The 27,799-nt window shown below is 56.2% G+C and overlaps 1 protein-coding gene across 4 annotated transcripts in view; it reads left to right on the forward strand.

Annotated features, from left to right (window-relative positions):
• KCNQ4 (potassium voltage-gated channel subfamily Q member 4) overlaps positions 1–27,799 on the forward strand; it is a 91,747-nt gene that overhangs the window by 34,856 nt on the left and 29,092 nt on the right. For all 4 annotated transcript variants that reach the window (XM_073317578.1, XM_073317574.1, XM_073317575.1 and 1 more), the window contains exons 2-3: positions 22,871–22,961; positions 25,782–25,908. In XM_073317578.1, the coding sequence (XP_073173679.1) occupies positions 25,791–25,908 (118 nt within the window). In that variant the 5' untranslated portion in view covers positions 22,871–22,961; positions 25,782–25,790. The remainder of the gene's footprint in view (positions 1–22,870; positions 22,962–25,781; positions 25,909–27,799) is intronic.

The raw sequence follows: 27,799 nt of genomic DNA on the forward strand, positions 1-27,799 counted from the left end.
GTGACGTCCCCAGCTCCTTGCAGATCCGGCCAACGGTCCGCGGAGCTTTGCCGGGGAACGTCTCCTCCTCTCGCCAGAGAAGCCCCTCCACCCTGCCGCTGACCTCTTTGCCCCCAGCTCTCAGTGATCCTTCTCCAGCTAGCAGAGATGGGAGTCGTGAGTAAAGCAGGGGGTTGGCCAAGCACCATGGCAGTGAATCATGGACAACACCTGTCAGGATCCATCCAGGCACCCCTCCCGCACAGTTGGATGGTTACAAGGGTCACATCCTGTCTAATCTTAAATGTCCCGAGTGATGGGGCTTTCCCTGCTTCCTTGGAGCAACTGTCTCAGGGATGATGGGCTTGAGTTGCCTCAGCTGGGCCTGGGGCTAGATGGCTCAGCCCTCCAGCCGGTTAATAGGCCCAGCTGGGCTGCTGCAGAATCTCCTGATTGCAACTCACTGTCTGCTCAGGGCTTTTGCCCACAGCAGCACTCTCGCCTGTGCCTGCCTAGTTCCTCTCCAGCGCTGATCTCTGGCCTGGCTTCTGACTCTAGCTCTGACCCTTGGCTGGTCTCCCCGTTCCTGGTTCTAACTACCAGAGCAGACTGGCCACCTCCCAGTCCCTGACAACCGTTCTATAGCTTAGGGCAGCTCCCAGGGGAGAAGCTTTCCCTGGCATTGCTCCTAAGTGTTCACTGGTTTGGTTTAATCTTTGATGCCTGCGTCCTTGGGTGTTGTGAGCATTAGAAATACTTTGGATCCACTCCTGGCATTACTGGTATGTGCTACTCTTTCATCATAGTAGCGGCTGGAAGCCTCAACCTAAATCCTCGATGTGCTAGGAGCTGTACAAACCCATAGTGAGAGACGGTCCTTGCTTGAAGAGGTTGCAGTCTAAGGAGAAGACTGCGGGTGTTGGCACTGCAGTAATGGTATTTTAAGTTGGTGTATCGGAAAGTTACAGGAGGTTTAACAGAATTCCTAGCCGGGGGTTGCTAAACAGCCAGCAAAAAGACCAGCTTCTGATCTCTGTTACATAGTGGTAAATCCATCGAAGTCCATGGATTTAATCCAGATTTGCGCTCCTGGAACGGAGAGCAAAATGTGGCTCCAGAAGTTCTTGACGATGCTGAGTTTTTAATGTATTAACTTACTTTGGTGTCTCTCTCTCTCTCTGTGTGTTTGGTCCCATCCTGCCTGGATCTGTTTGGACACCAGGATGGACCCTGACCAGCTCACTTGACTTTAAACATGACTGCCCATGCCTGAACTGAATGCGAAGTCATGTTTAATATCCTGTAAGTAACCATGACTCCCTCTGGGCCATGTTCCAACATGATGTCACTCTGTAGCCCGGAGAAGCCCTGCAAAGTAGCAAGGATTCTGAGATGCTTGTGGGTGTCTCTTGCAATAACTTCTATTCAAACCTTACTGAGAGGTGGGCAATCCTCGAACTCGAGGCTCTAAGCCTTTCCAGGACCGCAGAGAGGTCTAGGGAGGGTGGGAATGGAGAAGACCTCCTGAAAGACCCCTCTACATCCTTTTCTAGGTCAGTACTAATGCGATTAGTATGTACCTTGCCTGGTGTGCTGGAGCTTTTAGCAATTGTGTGGGTGTATGTAGCTGTGAGTGAACTGGCTATAGGCCAGGGCATCTGGACTCCTGGGTTCTATGAGGGCCTCTGCCACTGGCTTGCTGTTTGACCTTGGGGAGATGGTTTTGTGTTTTTGCTCCCCTCTTTCTTTGAGGATAAGGATACTGGCCTTCCTTTGGCGAATGCTTTGCGCTCTACGGCTGGGAAGATTTATGGCTGTCTCAAGCGCTGTTGGGTGCAGTGGGCCGGATTCCGTGTGTCCACAATAACGCTGCGGATGCTGCTGGAGTTGGGCCAGGTTTGCCCAGGGAAGCTAGGAGTGGAATTTCTCTCCAGCGATTCTGTTCCTCAGCAGGCCATGCAGTGAGCCTGCAAGCGCAGCATCCCTGCGAGCCCCTGCTTTGCATATCTCGCTGCCTGCCATGGGTTTGCCTTGCGATATTAGCCGATGGGACGATAAAATAAACAAGAGCGGGCTCAGTGCCACGGCAGGTGGAAGGAAGCAACAGCTGCCCTGGGGCTGGAGGAGGGAGAGCAGAGGGTTGAGCCCCAGTTTCATCCGATGGCTAATTCTCTCTGTAACCAGGGGGCATGATCCTGAGCCTCAAGCTGTGCATTCAGGGCTTGATCCTGTGAAGCGCCGACGCTCTGGCCCCGATCCTGCAAAGTATTAAAGCCGGTGCTTAGCCTTAAGCATGTGTGTCGCTCCCGTGACGGTGAATGACCCTCTCTGTGTGCTGAGAGTGTAGCTGCACTGATCTCGGCAGCTCCGCTGTCTGGGGAAGCAGGTGGCAGGTTTGATCTGGGTGAGGTTCCCTCCACATGCTCGCTGGATTGGTACCTCCCATATCCTGAACTGGAATGAACTCAAAGCAAAACTCGCTCCATCCTCAGGACTCTTGCATCCAAACTGCAGTGAAATCCAAACCTCACAAGCCCCATAAACTGGTCAGGGCAGGTCCCTGCCTTATTTAACAGCTCCCTGACCCTCCTGATGCAGCGGGACGTGAGGTTCCCAGGTCAGAGCAAACCCCAGAACCAGGACTGTTTGGCGAGACTGAAGAGCAGCTTAGAGGGAGAGTAAATGGAGAGAGACGTGATCACTGTTGGCTTTGATTCAGAGCTGCGCATGAAGGCTGAACTGGGGTGTCTCCCGGCTCCCTGTTCGTTCCATGCTGGGAGTTCTATAGCGGGTTTCTGCAGGTGTGACATTGTTATTTTTAACCAGTGCTTGTGGCTAAGGTGGGGCAGCCTCCCACTGCATGGCGGCTGAAGTAGCCAGGGGTTCTCACTGCTCCTTGGCATTGCACCTAGCTAACAGTCCCGTCTGTACACGCCTGGCCCTTCTGGGGGATACTAGGCTCTGTCACTCAGCTGCAAAGAGGTTTCTCTCTCTGCTCTGCAACCGAAGAGCAACCTTCTCCCCTGTCCCTGGCAGCTTGGCACAGGGGCGCAATGCAGCGTGCACAGGGCTGTCTCTACCCCCACAGGCTGCAGAGTAGCAGCCAAGGCCCGGATCGGCAGTCCTGCGCCTTTGTGAGCAGGGGGCTGGTGGGGCCTGGTAGTGAGAGAGATGCAGACCCTGCCAACCAGGCATCCCTCTGCACCCTGCCTCTCGTGGATGCCTGTGGAACCCATGGGGCACTGAAATCTCCTCCCCAGTGGCTGTCCCAAGCCCGTCGGGGATGGTGCATAATTTCCTTCTAAACAGAGGTGAAACTGTTGGTCTCCTAACACGATCAGGATTTGAACCCAAATCGCCAGAGGCAGAAATCCAGCACGTCCCCTGAGTTCAGATATTGCCGTGCCAAGGTAACACACTAAGTGTCACATCCTCCAGCTCTGGGGGCGGGTCCGTGTAGGATAACAGCCTACTACTGCTGTCAGCTACCGGCGTTGCTCAGTTAGCTCAGAGGGGTGAGGTTTGCTGGAGGAAGAGGGTTCGGGCCCAGTGTGAGGAGGCGTGTTAATGGGAGCCCTCACCAAGTGGCAGGGTGGCCCACAGGCTCCAGGCGCTGAGACCCCTGAGTGCTGGTGGGTGCCGGTAGCAGGGAGCTTGGCTGCCTGGGGGAGCTCTGCCCGTGCAAGGCCGAGGGCTGGAGTCTCTAATGCACAGCAGAATAAACAAGGCAGCAGCCCTCGCCATGGTTACCGGGCCAAAACAGGCTTGCTTCGCAGCGGATTATTTATATCCCTCCGAGCAGATCGGCTGCCGTCTCCCGCTCTCCTAAAAGGGCGGCGGAGCTAGGGACAGTGGATTTATAGGACATGCTGTTTATAGAAGAGCAGACAAGGCTCAGTGCTCATGGGAGCTGAATCCCCGTGCGGAAGGACTGGCAGCCTTAGGCCCAGGCTGGGGAGTCTCGGGGGCAGGCCGCTGGGATCAGATGCCCTCTGTTGCTGTGCAGCGTATCAGGAGTGCTCGGCGCTCAGGGGCTTGGGACCTCCGCGGAAGGGCCACGTCCCCGAAGCACAGCACTGCAGTAGGGCCAGCGTCGACTTGGAGGGGGGAGCCTCCGGAGGGAGGGACCGGAGCCCCCGGAGGGAGGGACCTGCCCCCCCTTGCAGCACCGTGCCCCCCAGCCTGGTGCTGGTGCCTCGGGGTCAGCACTGACTTGGCAGGGAGAGCACCCCCTACTGTATCCCCGGGGGCCTCCCAAAACAACTTCTCTCCGCCTTCGACAGCCTGGCGACGGGACTGTGGACGCAAGCAGCTGAGCTCCTAGATAGCTCGGCAGTGCTGCTCCGAGGCCAAGATCTGTGAGGCAGGGCTGTGGACCGGGGGGTGCCAGGATGGATGGATGGATGGAGCCTTGAGGCAAGAGTGGGGTGCGACAGTGCAGGGCAGAGCTGAGCGTGGCCAGTGACCACTGGCTCGGCTCCCTCATCTCTAAAGATCAAGTCCTGAGGATGCTGGTAAAGCAGAAGGAAACCGCTCTCAGCCAGGCCGAGTCTCTGCCCTGGGTCAGCGGGGCAGGCGCTTCGGGGTGAGCTTAGGGCAGCTAGGAGGGGAGGGAAAACAGGAAATTTGCGAAAGGGAGATCTGTCCCTTTGCTGAGCCATGTGTAAGACAGTCTCGAAGTGTTTTCCCTCTGCTGAGTTGTTACCCAGAGTGTGTGGCTTTTATTGGAAGCCGCCGCATGGCCCCGGTGCCCCCTGCTTCCTGTTTTGTGGCTTCTTACGTTGAGAAAAAAGATTTTGGACCCCAGTCTGTTTATTGGCTTCCCCTAGCTAGATCCTCCTGTGACTCCATCCCTTCTGCGCCTGGCTGCTGGGCAGCAGTCCAGCCTCTGGGTTCAGGCACATGTGAGCTAGAAAGTGAATTTGGTTTGGGGGGCTTTTCCCCCCGCCCGCGGGGCTGGCCTTTACTCCAGCAGCATGGAGGAGTCGGGCAGTGCAGCCCCCATCTGTCTGGACAGGGGATGCCCAAAGCATGGGTAGGGGGCAGCACCCACGGGTTGGCGAGTGGGGAAGGGGTTCTGGTGAGGATGTCCCCAGCAGCTGTCACTGAAGTTGTACTCAGAGCTGCATCCCTTTGAGGTGAGAGGCGTGACGTGATTTTGTCCTGAATGTCCGTCCGCATGGGTCATTCTGCCCAGTGCCAGGCCCGTGGTAGGTTAGCCCCTGTGACGATTACTCCCTCACATCCCCGTCCCACCTACACTGAGGCATCTTCTGTAGAGAGGCAGTTCCCCCTTACTGACAGCAACCAGCAGCGATTGCTTCCCCCCAATCCGGCTTTGCAAGTGGGTCTGTGGCTGGGGCAGACAGGCCAGACCCCTGCATTTACCCAACTCGGTCCCTTGTGCTGTGGGGGAGCTGAAAGCAAGGTCATCCCATCAGCACTAGCAGTTAAGTCGTTCTCTGCACCAGTGGCCAGAGGGGACCCCGCTACCAGCCATGGCCAGCCATGCAGCCCTCCACGGCGGGGAGGATGCTGGCCCATTTCGCCCTGGCAGCAAATCCTTAGCCCCAGTGGCAGCAATTGCCTGTCGTGCCCTGGTGCTGCTGGCCATGCCCCCTGCTCCGGGGAATTTGGCATAGCTAGTGCTTGATGGGATGGGGCTGGACGTCGCTCTCCCGATCCCGGCTTGCACGGTGTCTGTGGAAGAGTTTCTCGTGGAGCTATTTGGTCATCACTGCAGGAGCATTCGGTCCACTCCCAGCCCGCTCTAGGGGAAGGTGCAGCTTGATCCTGACTCTTCTCCCCGCCCCAGACCCCCACCACTTTGCTGATGCACTTTTCTCCTGACCGGCAACCCTGGTTTTCCACTCCTGGGGCCCATCCAGCTCTGCCCATCTCGCTTCCAGCCCCTCCCATCCCAGTTGGGGCAGGATGGTGAATGGGGCCCTGGGATGATAGTCAGTTGGCTTGCTCACCCCGCTGTGTAACTGCAGTGGAGACGGGTGGGTCAGAGGCCCGGGAGCACAGTGGGGCAAACACAAACCCACTGGCTCAGTGCTGGGGTCACTGGAGATGAGACAGGAGGTAGGAACCCGGAACAACCAAACACTCCTGCAGAGCCTCTGGTGGATGGGGAATCTCTCCTGCCACCACTGGCCAAACTCACCTGCCCTGGTGTGACTGTGTAAGCCAGAGGAAGATCAGCTCTTCATCTTCATCCCAGCCTCACCCAGCACTTCCTCTCAGCTGGCCAGCTTGTGCCATTCTTGTCCCCTGCCTCCCACCACCTGTCCAGCTCCTTTTCCCCTGACTTAGCAGCTTTCAGTTCCCTGGCTCACCTGTTCCCATGCTGGCATTTGTGCTGCGAGTCCGCCCTTCGGTTCCTGACGCTGCCCATGCAGACAGGGAGCATCTGGCGACAGCTGCTCTAATGAGGATGAATGTCAGGAGAGTTGCAACTTTCCAGTTTGGGCCCCACCCATCTGTTCTCTTCATAATTGTTCATTTTGGGGGGAAATACCCCCTTTTGGGGAAGGGAGGAGCCAGCGGGACCTAAGACCTCTTATCGTGAGGGGATTGGGCTCAGAAAGGGAATTCCAAGACACTTATATGGTTCCCACCGCTGTAGCATCATACTCTTTACTGCATTTATCCGTCCCTTACCTCTGTGAGTCATGGCAATGCTGAACAGGTGGGGAAACTGAGACCCAGAGGCTCAGTGAGTCCAGTGGATCAAGAAATTAGACCCAGGTCTCCCATCACCCAGGCGAGTGCCCTAGCCTCTGCCACATCGGAGCTGCTGGGGTTCCCCGCACACGTGGTCTCCCTGCAGCCCATCACAAAGCTGCAGGAATTTGAGCTCCAGCCAATGGCTACTGTTTGCCAATGAGCCACCCTCCAGCTAGAGATTGGCCCGGTACATCTTCCAAGCACTGTGCAGATGCTAACCTAGGCCCAGACGCTCAAAGGTATTTCAACACCTAACTCCCATGGGCCTCGTTGTCTGAAATCTAGGCAGCTCCCTTTACAAACAATGAAAACCCCTGCTCCTGTGCAAGGTTGGGGTGAGTGGCTGATTCCCGACGGGGAGGAAATTCCGCTTTGGGCTCAGGAATGCTGAGGCCTGCGGCTGGCTAGCGCACGTGCAACGGCATCTTGTGCATACTCTTTCTTGCACGCTCAGGGCCTGGGGTGCAGCCCCATTGAGCTAATTGGCTTCATTTCTCCTCCGGCTCCCAAACCGTGTCTCTGCCTTAGGTGCCTCTCCCTGCTGTCTTCGTCCTCCCGGCAGGGACAGAGCACTCGGGGGACAGAACTAACCCCACAGGCCCCTGAGGTGCCTTGTCTTTGAGCTCCTGTGCTCTTGACCTGACATTAAGTGCCAGGCTCGCCTTCTGACAGCCAGGAAGGTGAAAATCCTGCTCTGCACAGCAGGGCCCAGTCGGGGGCGGGGGGGTAATGTCTGGTTGGGGTCTCTGGATTTGTGCGGGTGCTTTTGCAGTGCAGGCGAGCTGGACTGGACAGCTGCAGTGAGAAGAGACTCTCTGAGCAGGGGGAGAATCAGGTGATGCTTCAGCTGGCCTGGTCTGTGCTCCCCTCCTGGAAGCCCTTGAGAGGGGGCGAGGCTGTTCTCAGTGTGGTCTGGGCTGGTGTCTCATCCCAAATCGCCTCTCCTGTACCCAAGGTATTGGGGGCTTTCTTCTGCGCTCCTCCACCCCCATCAGGCCTGATCTCCTCCCCCCGCCCCCGCTGCGTATGGGTCGCTCTGAGCCTCCCCCACATTGCAAAGGCTCCTGCCCGGTGCTTGTTCAGCCATCGTGCAGCCTGGGCCCATTTTGGGGGAGCCCCACAGCTGCTGAGTGACTCCTAGGAAAGCGCTGGCCCTCAGCCCTGTCCCGGAGCCTCCCCACACCCAATGCTTTGCTCCTGTCCTGCAGCTTGTCCTGAGTGCAACATGCTCCCGAAAGCCTCAGTGTCTAGAGGGCAGGTGTCCCACTGGGCAGGCGGCCAGAACTGGAAAATCCTGCCCCCCCACCCAACAATCTCCCCTGGACACCTCCCTGATCTTTTTGGTTTGCATTTTCCTCACTGCAACAGGCCCCTTCCCAAAGCCGTTTCTCGAGCCGCCTGACTCTCCCTAAGCAGCTTAGATGCTCCCAGAAACCCAGGCTTGGGTATTGGCCAGGCTTTAGATGTTAAGTCCTAGCGGGTGACCCGCTTCGGGGAGAGTTTTCCCAATGTTGCTGCCCCTTCCCTCTCCTGTTGGCCCCTTCTGGGCCTCTCCTCCCCTACTCCCGGACACTAATCCCACTTTCGGATTACAGGGCCGGTGTGGGAGCCGGCTGAGCGAGTCAGGGTGGGATGAGGTGGGAAACAGGCTGCCCCAAAGGGGACGATGAGTTTGGACAGGACCAGGGGACCCTTTGCTGGCAGCGGGAGCCAGCTGACTGGCTGAGGTGCTCCCTGTTCTCTGCACTGATGCTAGGACAGCGCTGTCTCAGATTTTGTGCCCCCCTTTCCTCCTCATCCCAAAGACAGCTGCTGCGGCTAGTTCAGAGGGCCTGTTTCTCAACTTGCAATGGTGAGCTAGTTATGCCAGTCCCTGGCGCCAGCTAGGCCTGGCTTTCTCTTGGAAGGTGGTGTCACGGAGTCCCCGGGCGATGCTGTGGAAATGCTCCCTGCGAAGCCAGTCAGGACTCTGGGGAAGTCTCCTTTCTGTGAGCAGCCTGTCTGCAGGACACACAGCTCACCCAGCTTTCACTTTCCCTGGGTCTGACCTCGGAGCATTCAGCATCCTCTGTCCCTCCATGCGCTTCCCACAGCGAGTCCGCCCAGGCAGGGTCCTGGGGAAGCCAGAGGGTCCTGCCCCCCAACTCCGCAGTCAGACGTGACTCTCAGCCAGCCAGTAAAACAGAGGTTTATTAGATGACAGGAACATGGTCTAACACAGAGCTTGCAGGTGCAGAGAACCGGACCCCTCAGCTGGGTCCATTTTGGGGAGCAGTGAGCCAGACAACCATGTCTGCCCTTCACTCCATGTCCTAGCCAGCCTCAAACTGAAACTCCCTCCAGCCCCTCCTCCTCTGGGCTTTGTTCCTTTCCTGGGCCAGGAGGTCACCGTCTTCCTTTGTTCTCCAACCCTTTAGCTCTCACCTTGCAGGGGGGAAGGGCCCAGGCCATCAGTTGCCAGGAAACAGGGTGTCGGCCATTCTCTGTGTCCAGACCCCTGCACACACCTGCCCCCTAGGGCTCTGCAGTGATCATACACCCTTATCCCACCCCCTAGATACTTAAGAACTGCATAGGGGAAACTGAGGCACCCCCACAATATTCAGAGGAAACATTAAGAACAGTCCCGCTTCGTCACAGGTGGCACCATGTTTTGTCCCGTATGCCCAGTGTATTCCCCATGGATAGCCATGGCCAGGTGTCCCAGAGTCCCTTTCTCTAAAAGCAATTGTGTGGGTTTAAATCTCCATCCCTGGGGCGTTCATTTTGCTGGCCAAATAGACACGCTGTTTTTCGACAGCCTCTCCTGTTTCTCCTGCCGCTGATTCGAGGGTGCAAAGCTGAACATCATTTAATTGTGGGCACAGTGGGGCAGCATTTTAGACTTCCAGGGGCCTGCTGAGTTGAGGGGTGAGCTGGCCACATCCTAGGCCTTCTGCTCCTTCCCCACCCCTCCAGAGAAGCCGATTCCAAGTTAGATGCTAGGGTGGGTCCCTGCTGAGAGAGACAGAATTTGTTTTCTGTTCCCCCTTTCCCCACAACTCTCCTTCTGCCGTGGCCTCCTCCTTCCATCTCTCCTCCTCTTCCTGCTGCCCCCCCCTTCCCTTCTTGGCTTGTCCTCCCCTTGGTACAGGCCTCCACCCTCTCCTTTCCTACTAATCACCTTTTCCTTCCTCTCCTCCTCTTCCTTGCTGCCATGAAGATACCCAGGTGGCCTACCCTGGAACCAGACTGATTGGGGAACACGGATGTCTGTAGAGAGGGGAATGGTCCATTCCAGCATCTTTGTGTCGCCTTGTGTCTCTGTTTTCAGTGCTCTGGAGTTGTTGCTCGTATAAACAATTTATGCACCCTTAGTGCATGTATTAAACAATTACACTCCTGCAATCCGCCTTCAGGTGCTCCTTATCCATCTGAGACGGTCCCTTTGTCTGCTTCCTGGGCACAAGGCCAACAGACTCATTTTGCAGGAGCCTAAGTGGCAACACAGAAGAACTTTTCCATTCCAGTCTCGGCCTCCACCAGCCAGTGTTGTGAGCATCCCAGCCGTCCTGGGTAAAGGGCCTGCAATGGTGGTAGGGTGCATGGCTGGGAAGCAAATAGGATTCCCTGGGGTGGGGTGGGAGGGGAAGATGATGTGGGAACATACAGAATGTTTCCAACCTGCCTTAGACTGGCCTCTCGCGACGCTGCCCTGCAGCAGTACGGCCCGCCGGGGTTCAAAGCACATCCGCGCTGGGTAGGTTAGCGCTCCTTGTCCTTACCCGCCCTGTGCGCAGAGTGGGGATGGGTGAACCCCAAAGAGGCAGGTGTGTTCACTTCCTACCCTGAAGTATGATCCCCTAACTCAGTATCCCAGCTAGCCGCATCCATACCTGAGTTGACCCTGTAGAAACTCAGTACCATAGTCGTGAAATGGGGGAAGGGGGATACCATTTCCTGCCTTCACAATAAGCCCGGCATTAGGGACGGCGGGTCTTCCTGTGGGTCTGGAGAGGTTGGCCCTATCTGGCCATTGCGATGGCCTTGGGGATCGGTGCGGTCTGTGGCATTCAGCAGTTTAGTCTCCTGAGGGCTGTAATACTGTGGGGTCTGAAGGGCTCGGGGTGGGGGTAGCTGGGTGGTGGTAGTGGGCTGTGATCTACAGGAGGTCGGACTCAATGATCTGATGGTCCCTTCTGGCCTTGAGCTCTATGTCTCTGGCACGGCAGCTCGTTGCTGGGTGGCTGCAACACCGCGGGCACAGTGTGAGTGTGAGACTTCTCCCCATGTCACAGTCACGGTCTCCCCATCCGACCCCGTGTCTGATCAGCCGGGGCCAATCCCACCTCTCTGGGATCCTTGGCAGATGTCTGCAGGGACGGGGATTGTCCCCAACTTTGGGTTGTGATCAGAAAGTAAAAGGGAGCCCAGAGCATCTCTCAAATCCCATCTCCTTAGGTTAATGAGAAGCTCAAATCTTTGCACGGAGCTGACCGAGCTGAGTGATTTCTGCATTCTTGTCTGCATCATGCCTCATTACTCATGTAATTGCTTGTGAAATTCTGATTGTATAATCTCGATTGCTGATGCATCGAGCAGAAAGGATCCAGCATCAGCCTCTTAGACAAATCTTCTTTTGCCTTTTAAACTGCTCATATATGATAGGGAGGCCTATTGTTCTGCCCCCCGGCCCCGCCAGGCAATTTGGTGTCCTCCAAGTCCTGATTTGGGGAAAGGGTCATGAGATAACATGGTCTTGTGATGTGCCGGTGGAGGGTCATGTCGTGATGGGCACCTCTCTGTTGTGACTCACATGTTTGTCCCGACAGAGGAATAGTTAAGTTGGCAGCTTTCTGTGGAAACTGCCAAGAGAGGGTAACCAAAGACCCAGCTGGGACTTGTATGGGGGCTCTTAAAAAGGACATTCATTCTCCTGCTGCGTTTCTAACTTGGTCTTTGCTACTAGGCTGCACACACCACTGGGTAGGTGCTGGAGGGACTGTGCCGGAACCCATGGGGAATTAGGGGCTTCCAGAGGCAAAGATCCCTCCGGCTGCTTCCTGCTTCCTCCGGTTTGTCCTGCTTCTGGACTTGACTCCCACATGCTGAAAGAGTTAATTGCATAAATGCTGCATGGAAAGGAAGGGGTTTTGTTGTTAATTCACAGGGAGAAAGATTGTCTGTGGCCCTAAGCCTTGCAATTTTTGGAAAGGTCTTGGGGGCTTGTGTGTGTTTGTGTTTATGCACGTGTGCGTGCAGTGGAAAGCTTTAAGATCTCTCCGTTTGGGTCACAGTGTAACTAATGAGCTGTTAACTCACAGGGTAACTAACAAGCTCTAGAGCCCATATATTTAAGTGCAAAGCTTCCAGGGGCAAAGACCGCAGCTGGGTTTGTCTCTGCTGTTATCCCCTTGCCTGGGATGTGTGTGTCCACACTGGAAGCTCCAATCTGTCTTGGTGCAACACCCTGCAAGAAGCTCGTTGCAGCCCAGGCGTGATCACACTCGTTGCAAACCTGAGACGCTAACTTTCTGGGCTGGGACCAGGGGCTGCCGATCAGACTCCCCGTTCTCGCTGCGCCAGGCTGTGTGCCGGTCACGTGACACTGCAGGCCAGGCCGAGTCCCGGCACGTCACCTCACCTCACGCACCCCAGAACTCTGATGCTGGAGCGGTGACTCGCTCCGGCCACTTGGCACCATCCTGCACCACTGCTCCGTCGGTGACACGTTTGCACAAGCACGTTGGCATTTGCTTTCCAGCACCTGAATCTCGGGGAGGCAGAACCACACCTGTCATCACTACTGCTATCTTCAACAGCACCCCGAGCCCCTGGAATGGGAGAGCGATGTTCTGTGCTGTCGGGACAAAGTGTGTCCCTAGTGAAAGGGTGAGGCTGGAGTCCCAGCCCCGTGTGTGTGCGTTGGCATCACGCTTGGCACCTTTGAAAACCAAGCCCGGAGCCCTTGATTAGTTCAGCCTGTAATGACAGTTCAATGGAGGAGGCCAGGCAAAGGGGAGGTTCTCGATAAGTGTGTGTGTAGAGATGTACCTGCTTTAAGTCGCGTGTTAATGTTGTGGGCTGGGAAGAGACCCCAGGAGATAAAGTGTCAGTCACAATCCCAGCGACATGCCAAGCCAGGCTGCCAGGGGGTATGTTGACCTCCCGAGGACTCACCCTCACACCGGTGCGGGCATGAAGTGCTCCCCAGCGGTTAGAGCAGGGGACTTGTGTGCTCAGAACGCTTGGACTCCATTCCCCATCCTGCCACAGAGGCGTGGTGTGACCTTGGGCAAGTGGCTTTCCAGCTCGGTGCCTCAGTTTCCCTGTCAGTGAAAATGGGGGTGGTGATACTGATACTGGGGAGCTTAACGTTCCCGAGCACCAGCAGGGAAATGCCAAGCGTGAGTAGCATGATGACCTCGGACCCCAGCCAACCCCCAGCGCTGGGGGCTCTCAGCCCTCTGACGCCTGCAGAAGGAGCCTGATTCCACCCAAACTCCACCAGCTCCTCACAGCCCCTTCCCTCATCCCCTGCGGGATCCTGGCCGCTGCCCTGTTTGCTTTGGTTTCTTCGCCGTCAGCAGCCAGGTGTCTCCGCTTTCAACATGCAGCAGTTGCAAGGAGGGGAATCATCCCCCACTCTAACCCCAATGTTTATGGTTTAAACTTGCCCAGCTGTTTTCTTCTCTTTTTAGAGCTTCTTTGGCGGGTTTCAGCCACCGTGAGGCCAGGCTGGGTTTCATGTTCTGCTGACAGGCTGGGAAAGTGGGGATTCAAGGCGCTGCCGTTCTTCCTTTGACCTTTGCAGGAGCTCAGAGCAGTTCTGCCAAAAAAAAAAAAAAAAAAAAACAACCCAGCCCCCCAGTAAGGCAGAGGGGGTGGGGTTATAATCCTGGAACTGGGGTCTTGGGCAATGTGGGGCTTATTTGCATTTAGACACCGGTGAGAACCCCTAGAGCAGGCTCGATTTACACCAGTGAAGATTTATGCTGGTTTCGAACCCAGATAAGTTGCCCCTGTGCAAATCACACTGTGCTGTACAAAGCGCATCGAGTTAGGGGTTTGCTCTGGGGGAGGCACCCCAGCGGCTCTCATCCCAGCATGGATATGGCTTCAATAAAGAGGAAAGCGTGCCCCTCTGCCCAATGCGCCCCTCCTTGTAGCTCAAGTCGAGGCAGCTCCCCTAAGGTTGGGTTTATGGCGATGGTGATTTTGCTGCAAGTCCGGAAGAGCCAGGGGAAAGATTGATGCTCGAACACCGACGGGCCGGGCAGGCGTTTCCCAGGAATTTTGGGAGGAGGGCTCTGCCAGGAAGGTCCTGGGGCCAGTTTTGTTCAATATCTTCATAAATGATCTGGAGGATGGTGTGGATTGCACTCTCAGCAAATTTGCGGATGATACTAAACTAGGAGGAGTGGTAGATACGCTGGAGGGGAGGGATAGGATACAGAAGGACCTAGACAAATTGGAGGATTGGGCCAAAAGAAATCTGATGAGGTTCAATAAGGATAAGTGCAGGGTCCTGCACTTAGGACGGAAGAACCCAATGCACAGCTACAGACTAGGGACCAAATGGCTAGGCAGCAGTTCTGCGGAAAAGGTCCTAGGGGTGACAGTGGACGAGAAGCTGGATATGAGTCAGCAGTGTGCCCTTGTTGCCAAGAAGGCCAATGGCATTTTGGGATGTATAAGTAGGGGCATAGCGAGCAGATTGAGGGACGTGATCGTTCCCCTCTATTCGACATTGGTGAGGCCTCATCTGGAGTACTGTGTCCAGTTTTGGGCCCCACACTTCAAGAAGGATGTGGATAAATTGGAGAGAGTCCAGCGAAGGGCAACAAAAATGATTAGGGGACTGGAACACATGACTTATGAGGAGAGGCTGAGGGAGCTGGGATTGTTTAGCCTGCAGAAGAGAAGAATGAGCGGGGATTTGATAGCTGCTTTCAACTACCTGAAAGGGGGTTCCAAAGAGGATGGCTCTAGACTGTTCTCAATGGTAGCAGATGACAGAACGAGGAGTAATGGTCTCAAGTTGCAGTGGGGGAGGTTTAGGTTGGATATTAGGAAAAACTTTTTCACTAAGAGGGTGGTGAAACACTGGAATGCGTTACCTAGGGAGGTGGTAGAATCTCCTTCCTTAGAAGTTTTTAAGGTCAGGCTTGACAAAGCCCTGGCTGGGATGATTTAACTGGGAATTGGTCCTGCTTCGAGCAGGGGGTTGGACTAGATGACCTTCTGGGGTCCCTTCCAACCCTGATATTCTACGATTCTATGATTCTAAGGAGTTGTGAATGGACCAACCAGCAGGGGTTTGGAACCTGAATCTCCAGCATCTCCTTGCTTCCACCTTCTCATGGGCAAAGCTCAGCACCGCCTGGCTCGAGGAGACGTACCCGCGCCAGCTTGCTGAAAGCGTAGCGTAGCGGGAGGGGCTCGCCTCCCAGGTACGTACCTAGCATTCCCAGCCACCCGCCCCCACTTCCCGGGGTCTGCTTTTCTCTGCCCTCACCCCCAGCTGGTACAAACCTACCCCCTCTGGCTAGGCAGAAGTAAGCATCTGGCCAAGGGTGTTGTAGCTGGCCGGGGGACCTGGCTTGAGTGCCCACCGCTGGCATCCGTGCCGCCGAGGCAGCGGAGCAGGGCACGCTGAAGGAACAGATCCCCCTTGTTTTTTCCTAGAGCCGAGCATGCTGAAGGAAACGCCTGGATTTGGTTTCAGGCCCCAGAGACTCGTTACAGCTGATTCGGCTTTAATGCCCCAAGTCAGCAGCAAACAGAGAAGAGAAACGCGACAGAGACTCAATGTCAGCGAGGGAACAGCGCGCCCTCCCAGCAGAGGGGCTGAGACCGAATCCCCCCCGGCGCTATCTTTAGCAGACTGATTGATTCGCCTGGGCGGGTTTTTATTTTGTCAGGGAAGCTGGTTTTGGAGCCGGTTCAACCAAAGTTGGGGAAAGAGCCTGTGTAGGTTGAGGGGCCCCCAAATGACCCCACAGGGCGAGTGCTGAGCCCTGTGGGCCATGCCGAGAGCGTCTGGTTTCCATTACTGTTATGATAAATTTGTTGTCCGGCTTGCAGTAGCATCCAGAGACGGTGCACCAGACCATCCCGTGCTCGGAGCTGCACGTCCCACACAGAGGGATGCTCCCTGCCCCAGAGAGTGTGCGGTTTGCAGCGTTCCACTGTTTCCATTCCCAGGCTGCCCTCCGGAGCCTCCCCTGGGTTTGGTGGCCCAGGGCGGGGCGCAGCGCTGTGTGGATAGTGCCGGGATCCCAGCAGAGCTCATGGGAAGAACCAGTGTGGCCCTGTTTTGGGGACTACGGGACCCAGCCCTTCAAGGGGATCGTGGGGGCAGTGTGAGAAAACAAGACCCGTTGTGCCGATGGAGGGTTAGGGGGGTCATTGCCCTCCCATGTCCCTTCCGCAGGGCTTCACTCCACGCGTGGTCAGTTGCACGCGGGGCCCGGGTCTCCTACAGATGGGCTGGGACACCAAGTGAGTTCTCGGCAGGGCTTTAAGTTTTCCTTCTTCTGGAGCCAGTATAGAAGGATCAAGTGTAATGAGGCCACCAGGGAAAGATGTACACCTTGTCCGGAGCAACGCTGGCACCAGATCCACAGCGGGTGTGAACCCAATGCAGCTCTCTCGGCGTCAGCGGAGTTCAGCGGATTTACACCAGCCGGGGATCTGGCTCTGGGGAATTTTGGCCAGGGCAAGGGAGGGAAGAAAAACGTCCAACTCCCACAATACGGCTCCTGTCACTTCTGTGCTTCGCACACTCGAGTCTCCAGGGCGGCACGCTGCCCGCTCCAAGACAAGCTGGCGGGGAGGGAGGGGGAGCTTGCTCAACCGCCAGGCCAGCTCCTGCAGATTGATGGCCCTTTGTATGTGGTCACGTGAGCCAGCGGCACGAGCCTTCCACTTTCCATATTTAGAATCGCTGGATCAGGGGAAAAAATGTATTTTTGGAGAGTTCCATTTGCTACGTCTCCAGATTCTGGGCTTTTTTTTCCTTCTTTCTTCTTTCTTTTAAATGTGCCAAAGCCCCTTTTGTTTTAACGGGGCCCAGGACTCACCCGGCGAATGGACTCGAAGCAACCGTGAGTGCTTCTGTGCTTGCGCTTTGGCAGGCCCCATTGCGATTGAGTCTCTGGTGTTCTCAGGGACGGCTGGTTCCCTGTTCCCCACCCCTTTCGCTTGCAACGGAAGGCCCTTGCCTAGGAAGCAGCGTGTGTGTATTTAAAGAGCCATGCAAAACATTCGCTCCAGCTTTTGTGCTGGGTTTCCCAGCTCTTCCCCTGGTTTAACTACTGCCAACGTTTGCATGGGAATGTGGAGCAGCAGCCTCATAACTAGCCTGTAGGAAACAATCTTGCACCAGCGTGGCCTAGGTTAGATCCCCTTGATGCATCTCTTCTTGACTGTTCTTGCAGTTCAGCCTTTCTCTAGCGCGCCACCCGCAGGCGGAGAGGAGAGCTGGTCCTCGCCGGCGGGAATGTCCCGTCCTTGGTCCGTCTGAGGCAGTGCGGGAGAAGGGGCATGGATTGTGTGTTGGCTTCTCTTCCAAGAGAGACCAATACAAAGAGACTGGTGCTACTTTGCCTCAGTACCATTAGCCCCAGATGGGGAAACTGAGATTCAGGGAGGTGAGTCTCCCAAGGTCCCTGCCAGAGCTGGGACTAGAACCCATGTCTCCATCAGGTGTCTGGCAGTGCTCTATCCGCTAGGCCACACTGCCATTAGAAGGGCTATTGCTGGGCTGCTGGGTGTCCTCCCATCAGGCTGGGCAGGCAGGGTGGGAGTGTGGGTGGAGTCTAGGCCTCTCCCCGCCAGCGTGTGAGGCAGGGGGCTGGGAGAAGTGAGCTGCCCCAGGGAGAGCATGGGCATTGCCAGCATCCCCTAGAGAGCTAGAGGACTCGGGGAGCAGCGGATTATGCTCGTTCGCCGCAGTTCAGCCCCTGCTCTGCTGTTCTGTTAGCACAGCCGCCTCGGAGCAGATTGCAAGGGCCAGGCTAGCCCTCAGCAGGATCCACCTGCCTTCGGTGTTTATCTCCTTCTCCAGCTCGCTCGCTCTCTCTTCTCCCAACCGTTTATTCTGGAAGTGATCCGAGGCGGCCGACTTCAGACTCGGGGAGCCCCGGGGCGAGGTTTGGTTCCTGGCAGTGCTCCAAGCGGACTGGAAAAGGTGTATTGGGGCGGAAGCCCCAAGCCGGCAGCCTAATCTAACCCCCTGCCAGAGCCGGCTCAGTGCGATCTCTCTCGAAACCTGCTGCTTGACTCACTCCGATAACAGTAACCCGGGCTCACAAAGCCCATCCTTTAACCCGTCTTTCCCAGAGAGGAAATGCCCGCAGGGCTCCTGGCAGCCCCTTGGCTCTTATAGGGCCAGTCCTCTCACCTTCCTGCCCTTAGGGAAAAGTCCACAGCTGCTGAATCGAAAACGCCCCCCTTTCTATCAGCGTGTTGGCCTTTGTAGGGACTCTCCTCGAGAATCCCACCCCGGCGGCAAGATTCCATGTGGGGGGGCTAACGGCCCCCACAGAGAGACTCTCCTTCTCTCTTGGCTTCTGCAGGCAATCAGCTACTTTCTAGGGACACCCATGCGGTGTCATGCCTAACACGGACTTTTCCATAAGGGGGAGAGGAAACCCAACCAAACCCAAACGCTTTAGGGGGAGATTCCCATGAGCCCTCTGCTCAGCTCTGCTCACGACGAAGCCAACAGGAGTTAAACACATCGGGAAATTTCACCAGGCAGGTGAACGCAGAAAGGTTCTTTCCGTCTCTGCCACTCCTTTGTACCATCACAGGCATCTTGACTCCCAGATGCTCGTTGGAGAAGGGGTGGAAGAAGGGTCTGGCTGCCCTTCCCCTATTTTTCCTAACACAGTCCTGATGCCCATGGGGCACAAGTCCCCTAACTCGCCCTTTTCTCTGCATGCTTGAAACCCCGGTTGGTTGGTTGATTTGCAGGCACTGCTGGCGTTTACCCATAACGAGCCAACAGTTGAATGGCTACGGCGCACGCGAACGCTGGCTACGCTGGCCAGATCGGCAGCACAAAGTCAGCTCCTGGCTCGGCCGGCTGGCCAGCGCGGGGGCAGAGGCTCAAGATATGGAGGTGGGAGGAGTCATTCTTCCTGCCTGCGCTGACTCTCCCATGGGGAATTCTGTCCTCACCTGAAATGCCCCCATCCTCCTGCGCGGGAGGAGACTGCTGCTCACGAAGGAAGTGGTTGGAGGCCAGGCGTGCTCTCAGGACTCCTGGGTTCCGTTGCCAGCTCCGCAGCTGACTTCGCCCTGGTGACCCTGGGCGTGCGGCTCGATCTCCCTGTGCCTAGGTCTGTGAAACTCACCTGGGGTGAGACGGCACTTTGAAATCCGCCATGGATTCTATCCACGCACTCCTGCAAACCTGGGCATGCCCCAGACTCCCCTCTCTGCTTCCCCCTGCCCTGACCCCCCAGGAAATGGGGGGGTTGCACTGCCCAGTAATGCTGTGTAGTGCAGTGTCTTACACACATACTCAGGCAAGCCTGTCTTTGTCCCAGACTGTAGGACGGAGGAGAATCCCAGGGTTGTGGTAACTCCTCTCTGCCCACGTGGCCGCCCCCTCGCACCCTGTCTTCCTCTCTGCTGCCTTCTCGGTTCGCCCTCTTCCCCTGGCACACTCTCTCGTTTGCCCAGGAATGGCATGAGAAGCAAGTTGCCACCGTGCAGGCGGGTTCCTGGGGCCCTCCCCTGGGGGACGCCGGAACGTCTCTCTTGTGATTAAATATTTAACGTACTGGCCCAACTCCGACAGTTTTCCAAAGCCGGAATATTATTGGCTGGTTTCATTTTTTGGTTGGCGCTCAGCGCTTTCCTCGGCCGCCATTTGGGGTAATGACTGAGGGCGGGGTAGGCAACCTGCGGCATGCGTGCCAAAGGTGGCAGCAAGCTGATATTCAGTAGTACTCACGCTGCCTGGGTCCTGGCCACCGGTCCGGGGGGCTCCACATTTTAATTTAATTTTAAATGAAGCTTCTTAAACATTTTAAAAACCTTGTTTACGTACAACAATAGCTTAGTTATATATTATAGACTTATAGAAAGAGACCTTCTAAAAACGTTAAAAAGTACGACTGGCACGTGCAACCTTAAATTAGGGTGAATAAATGGAGGACGTGTGGCACCTTAGAGACTAACCAATTTATTTGAGCCTAAGCTTTCCTGAGCTACAGCTCACTTCATCGGATGCATTCAGTCTCGGCACACCACTTCTGAAAGGTGGCCGACCCCTGACTTAGGGATTCCCCAGGCTGTTTAGTGTTAGTCTGCTCAGTGAGTGTGGGACTGAGACCCCGGAGCCCCAGGGTGAGCGACTGCAGGGCAAATGCAGCTTCAGGAAGTTAAAAAGATGTGGGATTTGTCTTTGTGTTAAACGTAAACTACTTTGGAGAACTTTTAGTTTACAGCTAGTGGTGTCTAGGGGTATGGCAAGAGACTCCGGACTCCTGGGTTCTTTCCCCAGGTTTGGGATGGGAATGTGGTCTAGGGGTAAGAGAAAGGGACTGGGAGGTGAGACTCCTGTGTTCTTTCCCCAGCTCGGGGGAGGGAGTTTTGTCTCGGGGTTAGCGCAGGGAACTGGGAGTCAGGACTGCTCAGTTCTGTTGTGTGCTCTGGATCCATTGTGTGAAGTCCTTTCCCTGCCCATGCCTTGGCCTTTCTGTAAAACCAGGATCATGTTTATCCGCAGTGCAGGGCAGTTTGTGAAGCTTAATTAATGTTCATAAAGCACCCCTCCCCCCACCCCCGACAGTGCTCTAGAAAATGCAAAGCATGATTCCAGTGGAAAGATGCTACGCTTTCAATCAGTGAAAGGGAGGGACACCCCAGCTCCGTCCCCTATTCCCCCCACCCTCCCGGCTAAAGTTCTCTCCCTCGCTCTTGGGACAGTGTGTGTCTCGGTAGCCCCATGGGGGAAGGAGTCCTAGAAAGGCAAATCGAGATCTAAGGGGCAGCTGAAGGCTGCCACCGGGCTGGGACTCCACATTTAGGATGAAAAGGCCCCCAGGCCCCAGTGTTTAAGGGCTGAGCTTCTCCTTGCGTAACGCTCAGGATGTATGGAGCTCTGGTCCCCACAACGGGGAAAGGGAAAGCAGAAATGCTGGGACTGCACAATGGCGAGCTCGAGCATTTCACGGGCTTATGCTGCCTTCCCAGTCCTGGTTTTGCTCGTGCTCATAGGCCACACCTAGAGCTGATGGAAACAGGGGCCTCCTCCCTTTGGCAGAGCTGCGGCTGCTTACATCTGCTCTGAGCGTGGCCCTGAATCACTGTTTGGAAACCAGATTTCCCCCCCACCCCAAACACAACCCCCCGCGTCCCATGGTAATAGGTGTATTGTAAGATATGCATCGGACTGTCCGCTGCAGTCTGACGGGGGTGGAAGAGTTGACCAGGGAGGTCTAGACGGGGCGGCTGGTCTGACATGTTCTGAAGGGGGAAATCCAGGCTGAATCCAGTTTACAAATGTCCTGGCAGAGAGAGCTGCCGGGTGCAGTGTCCCAAAGGCAATGATGGAAAATTCCCCCCCCCCCCCCGCCCCCGCACCTTTCGAGACCCTGTAGCCTGGAGAATGCGTTGCGGGGAATGATTCTGGGCTAGCCCCGAGGAAGGACTACGGGAGTGAATGGGCCTTTCCCACTTCTGTCTTCATTAGGTCCTTGCTCTCCTGGGCTAGGCCCAGGGCATGTTTCAGATTGGAAAAGGAAGCCACAGTTGAGTTACCCGAGAACAGAACATCTGGAGCATGTCTCGGCACCTCATGCCCCACCCAGGTTCCTCGGAAGAGGCCGAACTGAATCTCTTCATGTTCCCTTGATTTGAGCTCTGGCTCCATACCTGAGCAGCACCCCGCACCCCCGGCCTGGGTCCCTCCATCCATCTGCTGTAGCTTTCGGAAGCAGCCTCCTGTTTTCCCCCTGCAGCCCGCTAGCTCCCCTGTTCTCTGCTGCCATCTCGGGGCCACATGTGTCCCCTGCAGGTCAATCCGGTTTGTTAAAGTTTTGCTGGGGAAACCTGTCTCGTACGATGATGATTTTATTCTTTGCACTGACGTAGTGTCAAGCATGGACCATGCTCAGGCCTGCACAAACACAGAGCGAAAGACAGTCCCGGCCCCAGACAGCTTCCAATCACGGTATCTTGTTGAAGGATAGTAAAACCTTGCGGCTCAGAATAGCGTTTGGGGTTGAAATTCCCTCCTCCTTCCTCACGCCCTGTAGAACGAAAGAAGTGAAGCCTTTAACCCTTCTGAGCCAGTATTCACACGCCCCCCCAGCACCCAAATCACCTACAGCACCTGTCCCTTGCTGTTATCCCTCAGCACCTTCCCCTTGAGTGGGGAAGCTGCTGTTTATATGGACAGCTTTGGTAGCTTGCCCTTGAGGTCCTTATTCCAGCCCTGGTCATGCATGCCTTTGGCGGGCGCCTTACTGTGGGTGCGAAGGTAGAATGATGCTGCCATGTGCTGGAGCTGGAGCAAGCCAGGCCAGGGGTCAGGTCTCTCGATCCCTGGGGTCCTGAGCAGGGCTCCTGGCAGGAAGAAACACTGTGTAGGTTCTGAACTGGAATCGAGATGTCGGATTACACCCCACTGATTTTGCCCGTGCTCAGCTCCAGAAGCCGTGCTGTTGGCAGGCAAAGACCCTGCCAGTCTTACGCAGGTGCTGCTACGTGCTAGTGATTTCATTAAGCCTCTGCCATCCTGGGTCTAATTCGGGACGAGCTCCCCACACGCTCCTGGTCTTGCAGGTGTTACCAAAGTCTGGCTGGACGATGCAGCTGGTTCTGGCATACTTGGTACCGGCTGGGCATTTGGGATAGCTGGTCCCCATGTGGGACTCGTGATTAGGCAGGGTGTCTGGGCTGTTTGCATCTGCCTGAAATGCCAGAATGCCCTCCCTCTCCCGCGGCAGTATCCAGTTGCCCCAGAATGAATGCAGAGCAGGGTAAGGTCTGGGCATGGCTGCATCCCAGCTGATCCTGGGAAGCTGGCAGCGATGGTAGGCACCAGGGGCTAGAATGGACTGTGTCTCACCCATCCAGATGGGCTCACGGCACCTGCTGTACCGCCAGACTGCTGGATCGATGCCTGCTAATCTGCTCCAATCATTTGTTTTTTCAGATTCCTCCTAGTCTTCAGTTGTTTGGTGCTGTCCGTGTTCTCCACCATCCCAGAGCATCAGAAACTAGCCAACCAATGTCTGTTCATCCTGGTAAGGAGGGGACTTTATAAACCTCTCTAGTCTTATCTCCTAACGAGTCGTGTATTCCCAGTTTTCACACCAGGGCTGTAGCCATGATGCCCTAGGGAATTCTTTCATCTCTCATTAGGAGTGGATGTGAACTGAGGCTAGCGTCAGCATACAGGAGGGGAACATAGGTCTCTCCTACACGCAGCGATTGCACCAGTTTAGCTCCAGGGGTGATATAAAATCTGTGCAACTTTGCATGTGGACGCTCTTACCAGATCAGTTTTAACCTGGCTTTCCTTCCTGGTGTAACTTGCACAGGTGAATTACAAGTGACCTGGTTTGCCCAAGATCTGTGGCACAACTGAGGCTCGAACCCACTCTGCAGCCTCCTCCATTAGGCCAATCTGCCACGGCTCTCATTGCTGCGAGAGGTTTGCAGGAGTGATTCACTGTTGCAATAAATGCAAAAGCAGCGCAGCGGAGCTGCACAATCTTCTGGAGGATTTTTAAATGGAGATGCTCCAGTGGAATGTGTCTGGGAAGCCTATAGCCAAATGTATGGACATGCAAAAAAAAAACAACTGGAAAGGGAGGGGGAAAGAAACCTAAAAAAAGCAACTTTCCCCCGAACTGTCAGAAACAGCTGACACTGGATTTCTCCCGACTGTGATGGAGACTAAATTAGGAAGGTCCTTGTGACTTTCTCGCTAGTAAGCAAAATAGGGGCTGGAGCGTACAAAAGGTAGGAGGCAAAGCAGTACAATGCTGACAGTGGAAGAAAATTACCCACATATATTTAAGCTGGGCACATGCAGGAGTAGCAGGGCGGCTCCGAAAAGCTCCGCAGTTGAGGGCTCCTGGCTCATCTCCTTGACTTTCCCGGTGAACAGGGAGGCGTGAAGCCGTTTGCTTAGCTGCTCAGCATTGAAGCTCTGGTTTCCTAAGGACCTAAGCCAAAACCCAGTGAAGTCCATGGGAATCGTTGCATTGATTGGCGTGGGTTTGAGGTTGGGCCCTGGTAAGGAGGGGACTTCATAAGCCCCTCTATTCTTATCTCCTAGCTAGCCGTGGTGCTCCCAGTTTCCCCCTCTTCTCACACCTGGGCTATAGCCACAGTGGCTTAGGGAATTCTTTCATGTCCCATTCGCACGCTTCCTCCGAGAGGCCAGCAGGAGTGGATGTGAACTGAGGCCAGCTGTGAGGGTGGGGAACGTAGGTCTCTCCTACACACAGCGATTGCACCAGTTTAGCTCCAGGGGTGATAAAAAAAATCTGTGCAACTTTGCATGTGGACGCTCTTACCTGATCAGTTTTAACCTGGCTTTCCTTCCTGGTGTAACTCGCACAGGTGAGTTACCTGCCTGGCTGGGAAAAAGTCTAGGACACACTCATGCACGCACCCCCCTTGTCTACACTGGCGTTTGCCTCACGGTCTCTTGTCGCTGATGGTCCCAGTGACGAGAGGGTTGTTACAGACAAACCACCACTGCCTTTGCCACCTGTCCCGAGCCCGGTGAGATGGCGCAATGGTTAACGTCCCATCAGCGGGTCTCCCGGTTGCTGGTGCGGCGTTAGAGGACTGCGCGTCTTATCGCGGCGAAGGCTGGTGTTCTGCCGCCACTTCTTGGAGCACGTCTACACGGCGCAAAGAAACCCGAAGCACCGAGTCACAGAGCCTGGGTCGGCTCACGGGGCTCGGGCGGAGGGGCTAAAAATCACAGTGTAGACGTTTGGGCTCAGGCTGCAGCCCGGGATCTGAGATCCACCCCGCTTGCAGGGCTTCAGAGCCTGGGCTCCGGCCCGAGCCTGAATGTCTACGTCGCAATTTGTAGCCCTGCACCTGAGCCCAAGTTGCCGTGGGTGTTTTATTGCAGTGTAGACGTACCCTGGTGGCATAGGTGCTGGAACTAGGGGTGCAGGGGGTGCAGCAGCACCCCTGGCTTGAAGTGGTTTCCAGTATATCCAGGGTTTACAGTTTGGTTCAGTGGCTCTCAGCACCCGCACTGTACCAATTGTTCCAATGTCCCTGCTAGGTAGCATGAATGACCACGGGGTGCAGGCAAGGATGATCTAGGCTCATGATGTCAAACGAGGCAGGATCCCGGCATCTAGATCCTCCAGGGCTGGGTGCAATTCCTTCATCCCCATCACCTTGGATTGTCTAGTGTAGCCTCTGCCCCAGGGGAGAGACGGAAACCTGCCCCCGTGTTCTCAACACTTATCGCTCAAGAGCGAACCAGAGGCCCCTCTGCAATCGGATCGGCAGTTTTGCTCTGGTCACGTTTCCAGCTCCCTCCAGCCAGCCCAGAGATGTTCTAACGAGAGGATCCATTATCGGGGGTTCCATTATCCAGCATTAGCCCCGTGGAGTCCCTGGGAGAACTGCCTGCTCCACAGCTGATTTCAGTCCACGCTCGTGCTGAGGGTGCCTGAGAACCGCCCGGGTGGGGGTGACTTGAATCCAGCACCGAGCCTTGCAGCAAGCACCCACGAGAGCCTTTGCTGCAAACATGGGGCCAGTGGGGCTGGCAGGGCTGGCCCTAGGACGGAAAGGGAAGGGATTTTATACTTAGGAGGCAGGTCCCCAGGTCCCTCTGCCCTCTGCAGGCTCCTGTTTCTGGCTGCAAGGTCTGTGCAGGGTTGTCTAGCCGGGCAGGGGTCACCTGGAGGATGCCTCTCTGCAAAGGGAATGAGGAGCCAGCTGACCCCCTCAGGCGTGACTCAAATGAAGGTTCACACACAGTCCCAGAGGCTTTTACAGGCAGCTGCACTCCGGGCCCTCCCAGATTAACCAACCCAGTCTCTCTCTCTCTCTCTGTCCTCCCACCCCCACTCCGGCAGGAGTTTGTCATGATTGTGGTGTTCGGCATGGAGTACATCATCCGCATCTGGGCAGCTGGCTGCTGCTGCCGTTACCGGGGCTGGCAGGGGCGGTTCCGCTTTGCCCGGAAACCCTTCTGCGTAATAGGTAGGTGCGGGTGAGGGAAGCCGCCCGATGCACCCTGTTTCACGCTGCGTCCGTGTCCTGCTCAGTGGTGGGGTGGGGGGCGACCTCAGAGCAGCTGAAACCCAGGCCGCTGTTTGGGGAAGGACCGGATGTGGGTACTTCTCCGGACAGGACCGGCTGAGGGTGGGGTAAAGCCTTTTCTCTGTGCCTCCTGGGCCTGATCCCAGCGTTTCAGGAGCTGGCAGCGGGTCTGGGTCGGGCCGAGTTCCAGAGAAGAGCAGGGGTTCTAGGATCCAACCGGGGCTTAGATTTCGCTTTGAAGTGGGCTTGAGGCAGGGGGGTTTCCGTTTCTGCGCCATCCATGCCCCTTTGGGGTGGCGCTGGTTGCTATTTGGGGGCGATGGCTAGCCCTGGGCAGGCAGGGAAGGGTCTGTGGCTTTGATCAATGCGATTAGAGGGACACCGGGTCACATCCGGAGGGGGAGGGAATTGCAAAAGTGGAGAACTTCCGAAGAGGGCAGCGGGATGGTCCCCCTCCCCAAAACGCCCGGTGGATGGTGGAGAGAGCTCTTCCAGCCCAGAGACTAGAGCGAGGCATTGACTGCCTCCTGCTGTAGGGTTGTAGCCGCACCACCATCACTGTGACGCTCTCCTACCGAAAGTGGCCAGGGCGAGGGGACCAGCCAAGGAGGATAATCTTGACTGACCCAGTGGCCTTTCCCCTCCCTCTGGGGTATTATCAGCTGTGCAGTCCGGGCTCTCGGAGACTGACCCACTTGCAAAGGGCAGACGGCCATGTAGGGCCAGTCTGGGGAGAATGGAAACCTCAAGGGACATGAAGGGGGAGGGACCAGTGATAGACTTTCCCCCCACTGCTAGCCTGTTCCAGGAGTGCTCAGAAGCCGGTCCGGGGAGATGTGTCCTTGGCAGATGTGATGCTATGGGGATGAGACCCATGCGAGTTCCTAGGCAGGTGGGGTGGGATGTATCCCGTGCTGGGCAAAGCCAGGATCCTTTGTGTGTGTGTGTCTGCAACCCCCAACTGGACGCGATCTGGGCGAGGTTTGTTGTCAGCACTGGGGATGGAAAATAGGGATGTTTTAATTGCCAGGGATGGGGGTCCATGGCTTGTGCTATCAGCTCGAGGGGGAGGTTATGGCTGGCTCTGCTAGTGAGTGGGGAGGGGTATTGGGGCTGGCTCCCCCAGAGAGGTGTAACTGGGGGCGGGGAGCACAGGTTGGTTTTGCTGGTGAGTGGGGATCTCGAGGCTTGTTTTTCCCACAGTTCCAACCACCTGCATTTGAAGGGGGTAAAGGTTGCATCCCTAGAACCACAATACCCGCTAGCCAGCTACCCCTTCCCCCCGTCCCTGCCACCCTGCTAGCCAGCTAACCTCTCCCCCGTCCCTGCCACCCTGCTAGCCAGCTAACCTCTCCCCCGTCCCTGCCACCCTGCTAGCCAGCTAACCTCTCCCCCGTCCCTGCCACCCTGCTAGCCAGCTAACCTCTTCCCCGTCCCTGCCACCCTGCTAGCCAGCTAACCTCTCCCCCGTCCCTGCCACCCTGCTAACCAGCTACCCCCTCCCCGTCCCTGCCACCCTGCTAACCAGCTACCCCCTCCCCGTCCCTGCCACCCTGCTAACCAGCTAACCTCTCCCCCGTCCCTGCCACCCTGCTAGCCAGCTAACCTCTCCCCCATTCCCGCCACCCTGCTAGCCAGCTACCCCCTCCCCGTTCCCGTCACCCTGCTAGCCAGCTAACCTCTCACCTGTTCCCGTCACCCTGCTAGCCAGCTACCCCTCCCCATCCCTGCCACCCTGCTAGCCAGCTACCCCCTCCCCATCCCTGCCACCCTGCTAGCCAGCTAACCTCTCCCCTGTTCCCGCCACCCTGCTAGCCAGCTACCCCCTCCC

The sequence above is a fragment of the Lepidochelys kempii genome, chromosome 19 (genome assembly GCF_965140265.1).
Source record: "Lepidochelys kempii isolate rLepKem1 chromosome 19, rLepKem1.hap2, whole genome shotgun sequence".
NCBI classification, from domain to species: Eukaryota; Metazoa; Chordata; order Testudines; family Cheloniidae; genus Lepidochelys; species Lepidochelys kempii.